This window comes from Arachis ipaensis, chromosome B02, assembly GCF_000816755.2.
Source record: "Arachis ipaensis cultivar K30076 chromosome B02, Araip1.1, whole genome shotgun sequence".
Taxonomy (NCBI): Eukaryota; Viridiplantae; Streptophyta; class Magnoliopsida; order Fabales; family Fabaceae; genus Arachis; species Arachis ipaensis.
Window position 1 is genome coordinate 93,835,818 of NC_029786.2, and position 5,877 is coordinate 93,841,694.

Genomic DNA, 5,877 nt, shown 5'->3' on the forward strand with positions numbered 1-5,877 from the left:
AAAGAGGGTCATCTTATCTCAATCCCCTACATGGTTTAAAGAAACCATGTGGTTGACCATCCACAGTAACAGAGTAAGACATTGTAGTAACATATTCCTTCACCCAATCAATCTATTTTCTACAAAATTCCATTTTTTTTATCATCTCCCAAAAAAAATATCATTCTACTCTATCGTATGTCTTACTCGTAACTAATTTTAAGGCTAGATCTTGGTTCTATAGCGTTTGTTTTTTAGAAAATGCATTAGCTCATGAGTAATTAAAATGTTGTCACTTATTAATCTACCTTTAATAAAGGTGTTTTGATTGTCAATGATCACCTTAGAAATAACCTCTTATATATGGTGAATTAAGATCTTAGACATTACCTTATAGAATACCGAACTTGGGCTGATAAATCAGATTTGACTCAGAATTTGTTGTTGGCGCCTTAGGAATCAAGCAAATTTGGGTATAGTTCAGGGCTCAAAGCAATTTACCCCCTGAAAGAAACTACACAGAGCTTCCACTAACTCCTTCTTTATGATATCCCAGTAGTGCTAAAAAAATTTAGTTGTGAATCTGTTATCTCCCAAAGTAAAGAACGGGTTGATGAAAAAGTGGTCTTTTTAATCTCTTCTTTTGAAACTCTTAGTTAATCTTCAATTAGTCTCTTCATCTACTGTAGATTCTATATTAATAACATCATTTGTTACTAACCCTGGATTTGAAGTACTGAAAAAAATCTTCAAAATACTTAATTGTTGTCTTAGCGATGTCGTTCGGATCTGTATAACTGATGCTCGAATTATCTGTCTAACCTATGAATTTTATTTCTTTTATTTAGGCTCTAAAACTTGGCTTGAAAATATTTAGTATTCTGATCTCCCCACTTCAACCACTGAACTCAAAACTTCTCTCTCCAATAGTGCTCCTCATTTGTGTATGCCTCTTCTAATTCTTCTTCTTTGTGAAGTATCTTTAGTTTATTCGATGTTGACCTTTTCTCCTTTTCTGACTCTAGCTCTGATTTCATCTCTTTAATCAACTTTCTGGAATTACTAGGGGTGAATTTTTGCCAATTGATAATTAAATGTCTATATTTTTTGAGTTTGTTGAAGAACTTAAACATTAGAGACCCTTCTACTTGAGTTTTCCATGTCTCTTTTACTAGATTTAGAACATCCTTGCTCTCACACTATCTCTCTTGAAATTTGAACCTTCTCTTTGACTTACTACCCTCAACCTCTGACAGAAGCAGTAGGGGATGGTGATCGGACCCTATATCTTCCAAGTGTAAAGTTGCAGCATTCAAATAGGCTAATCTGAAGGAGTGAAAAGTTAGAGCTCTGTCCAGACTTTCTCTAATTAGGATTTCTTTAAATTGCCTATTAATCCAAGTGAACTTGCTACCCTGATAACCCAAATCTACCAATTTTCCATCATTAATGAAGTTGTTGAAAGTATTAACTGAAGATGATAATTTCATTCTTTCACCTTCCTTCTCATGAAAAGCTGACATAGCATTAAAATCGCCAATTACCAGATAAAAATTGTTGGAAGCCACTCTCATATTAGTGATTCTATTTATCGCTCAACTCTGCTCTGTTCTTTTGTATGCAAATGAACTGCTACCACTTTTCATATTTGTTCATTAGTCAGGTCTGTCCAACAAAAGCGAATAAAAAATTTCTCACTATTCAACACCGTGACATTTTCCGTCTCTTTTCGTGCCAAAATTAGTCCTCCTACACTCCCTCTTGGCTCTACGCAGTGAAACTGTTTGAAACCTGCTTTGCTATAATGAGCTGTAACAGTCAAGGTAATATTTTTGGTTTCACATAAAAATATTACCTTGGGAGAGAACTGATAGGAAAATTCTCAGACCCCGATATTTTCACATTAATATCTTTATTGGCCTCTGGGTTCTGAGTGCTATCTTCTCCTCCTGTGAGAGCTCTTTTTTTCATAGTTGAGACTTCAATTATCTTCCTTGCCATTTTCTTTGGATTCGATTTCTTTGTCATGGCTTGATCCCCTGCTTCTTGAAACACAAAACAGCTCAAATCCCCCACCGCATCTGCATTATCTTTTTTGTTCTTGGCTGTTTGCTTGCTGCAAATTACTCGTTCCAATGTAATTGTCAGTAGCATTGGAATTCAGCACTGGCACAATCATGTTGTTAGGATTAGTCATACTCACCACTTCCTCTTCTTCTCTCTCTTGTAACTCTCGTTGTGAATGCATTGAGAGGCTGCCTAAGCTTTTAATTAAATTAACTGGAGTGGGATTCTTTGTCTTTTGGTACGGTGCTGGTTTCCGTCTCCTTGCTGCTTGTTTATACTACTATTTTTTCCCCTGTCATTCTCCCTTCTTGCCCCTATTCAGATTTCAACCAATTCCCTCATCGTTCCTCCTTAATATCTCATTTTATCGAATCAGCGATTTGAACCATGCATCCCTTTACTTCATGTCCAACATGACCGTAATACTTGCAAAAATTGCCAATTCTTTCATACTTGAGGGAGACTTCGATTATCTTTCCATTCAGACCAGCCACTCTTATGAATTGACACAAAGGTTTAGTTGGGTCCAGATTAATCTGAACTTTAATAATATTATTTTCTTTGCCCCTAACGTGAAATATACCAGCGTCTAGGACTTCACCAATCGAGCTGCCAAATTTTCTGTCTAATTCTTTTATTTTATGATGCTTTGGTAATTCCCAGCATTGTATCCATATGGGAACATGGATAAAATTAGCATCTTTCAATATTTCATCTTCCTTCCATTTTTTGAGATTGAGAATATAGTTTTAAAGAGCCATGATGCTCTCTTCTCTATTCTGATTGCATTTGTCTCATCTTCAAAAAAGAATTGGAATGTATTACTTCCATGATGAATTGTCTTAAACCCCTCTGGCTGTCTTCATATTGTGTGCATTGTCGATTCAATTATATCTCCAGAGAATGGTCTATCAGTCATTAATCTTCCAATCAAATTCTTTGAGCACCTGTCCACACCATGCTAAATATCCTTCTGATCAAGGAAAATTATTGTTTCTTCGTCCTCCCAACTTGTATCTATCTTTTTCCCAGACGCATTTGTAGTTGCTGCCATGATTCAAAACATTTGTCACTGTGTTGATCTATTGATCGCAATTGAAAAAGAGCAAAATTAGGATTACTTTAAAAGATCTAGCAGAATACTTTTTAAAACCTTAAAAGGCGCGATAATAAGCCATTTTTAAAATCCTTGGCTCATTTTGTTACTTTAAGTAAATATTGAAAATTTAAATTGTATTTTGTATTATATATACAATAACTTATTAATTAATAATAAATTATGAAAAAGTTTAGGGTCAGCACTTTTGTTGAAATTTGGCAAGTATTTAACCATCAAAAGAAAAATGATTAATCCTACACCATTAAATGTCGTCTCACGACATTGAAAATATTGATGACGGCTAATTGATGGTTGAACATCACAAATTCTACTAGCACCCTAGCACTCCTCATAAATTATTAAATAGAGTTCTGATTTAGCAAGTTTGTTTGATAACTTTAGTTATTAATATATATAATAATTAAAGATATAGGATGAATCAATCACATTTCCCCTTTTAATCACATTCACAATCTAACAACTCTTCCTCAATTCATGCTCCTACTCAAACAACCTCCAAGAAAACCACTCGTTGCTATATCCACTCGGTTGCTCTTTCGTATCTAATCCTAATATCTAATAATTATCAATTATAATAATTCAAACCTAACAACGTAACTAATAATATTATATATATTAGTTGCAACAACCCATATATATAATCCACGCACATAATCTTTTAGTCTAGCTTCGAGTTGACTAGTAAAGGGTAATAGATGCTTCATAATTTGATTGTAACTTTGGCCGCATCATTATCTCATCAAAGCTATGAATTATAATGTATTATATATTGTCGTCTATATCTAGCTTTCAAGAAACTACAAGGTAAGGGGTAAAAAACATTTCTGGTGTTTTTTGACGTCTACGCTTGCAACAAGGACAAAGAGTGGTTAGAACAGGACGATGAAAAGGTACACTTTTTCAAAGAATTATATTATTTAAAAACATTAAAGTTAGTGTTTGTTGACACTTAATTTAAAGATAAATTAAAGTGTTAGAGAACAACTATATACCAATCATATAAGGGTGATAAAATAGGAATTTGCAAAATATTTTAGATAAAGTTCACTAATTTAATTTCCAAGATCTATAACCTGAAATCTAGTTTAAACAAAAATGAGATTGGTATAAGCTAAAATGACTTGACACTTTGATCAATCTCACATTAATATTAAGTTGCTACCAATAAGAGATTACTCATTATTATATATGTATTATATATTTTATGCCCTCGTGCTTAAATCATAATCACTATATAGGGAGACTTTTGCTTGAGAAATAACTTGATAATGCTTTGAATGATATATTGAGCTTCACTCTTACTCCAAAACCCAATAACCAAGCTATGTATGTATGTATGTATGTATGTATGTTCTCACGCATCAAAATTCATACTCTTTCTTTCCCATATATTTTAATCAGTTAGTATATGTGCCATTCATTCGTTCCCCAAACCATGATCATCAAATTAAAGATGGTGCCTCAAGGAGGAAAGTTTCCTATGAGCACAATTTGTGTTCTCTTGTTCATTGCCATATTCTATGTGCAAAGACTTAGCTTCCTCTATTCCACCACCACCTTCAATATTTTCAATAATTCCAAGCCTTGCCCAACATTAAACAATACCAAACATGGATCTGGTAAGTTTAGATTATTGAGTTATGTGACAATTAAATATATAATCATCATTCTTTAATTTGCTATGTTGTCTAAAAATTCTTTTATTAAGAGAAACATATTGCAAGGCAGAAGAAAAACATATATATTATTAGAGAAACACAGACTTGTCTAGAGAAGAGACAAATATAATAAAATGCTTCTTATTTTAATTTTTTTCCCCTTCCTATATTTTCCATATATCCAAAAATGCAGCATAGATATTTTGTTATTCTCTATATATATCTTAGTATTATTGTATTGTGTTATGAAACAATTATTCTCTATCCAATATAAAGAAACACAAAGAAACCAAGTAACCAAGTATCTTTTTTTTATCCCCCTTCAAAGAACAAGAATAAAAATTGAATTATATATAGTAATATAGACCACATTAACTAAAAATACACTATTGATATATAATGACTTAATTTATTTTCTTATGAAAATAATTTATTTTCTTATGAAAATGATCCCAATGCAATTAGTAGAAGTATATATACATGTATAAAAGGATTTTTCTTTATTTGTTTGTTTGGTTCCTAACAAGTTGATGAGTTCATGAATTGAATTAAATCATGGATGATATTGGTGCTTGTCCAACAGATGGTGATAAACTTACACAAAAGGAAGTAATAAATGTGACATGGATTAATGACATATTTGATTTAGAAGAGGAAGAGGAGGAGGAGGAGTGCAACTTTGCAAATGGAAAATGGGTGTTTAACAATTCAATAAAGCCTTTGTACACAGACAAAAGTTGTCCTTACATAAGTAGACCTTTTTCATGTGTCAAGAATGGAAGGGTAGATTCTCACTACATCAATTGGGAATGGCAGCCACAACATTGCACTTTACCACAGTAAATCTCACTTTAACAGCCTTACATAATGTGATTACTTAAATAAATAAGACTAAACTATAATTTCTACTTATAAAACTTTAAAACCCTGACAAATTTGATCATAAATGCATAAAATTAGTTTTATACTCACGAAAGATTATTTTTATATAATAAAAGTATAAACGTTAATTTTATTTATGTGTAAAATTGTCAATATTCTGAATTTTTATAG

General features: G+C 32.3%; 2 protein-coding genes across 2 annotated transcripts in view; one reads left to right on the plus strand and one right to left on the minus strand.

The window, feature by feature from the left end:
* The window catches only part of LOC107627679, a 7,889-nt gene extending 5,756 nt beyond the window's left edge, over window positions 1-2,133 (minus strand). Inside the window, exon 1 of the mRNA XM_016330506.1 lies at window positions 1,835-2,133. Coding sequence (XP_016185992.1) covers window positions 1,835-2,133 — 299 coding nt within the window. The remainder of the gene's footprint in view (window positions 1-1,834) is intronic.
* Window positions 4,378-5,877, plus strand: part of LOC107625771 (protein trichome birefringence-like 3) — a 7,442-nt gene continuing 5,942 nt past the window's right edge. The window contains exons 1-2 of the mRNA XM_016328477.2: window positions 4,378-4,785; window positions 5,408-5,663. Of these exons, the coding sequence (XP_016183963.1) occupies window positions 4,575-4,785; window positions 5,408-5,663 (467 nt within the window). The 5' untranslated portion in view covers window positions 4,378-4,574. The remainder of the gene's footprint in view (window positions 4,786-5,407; window positions 5,664-5,877) is intronic.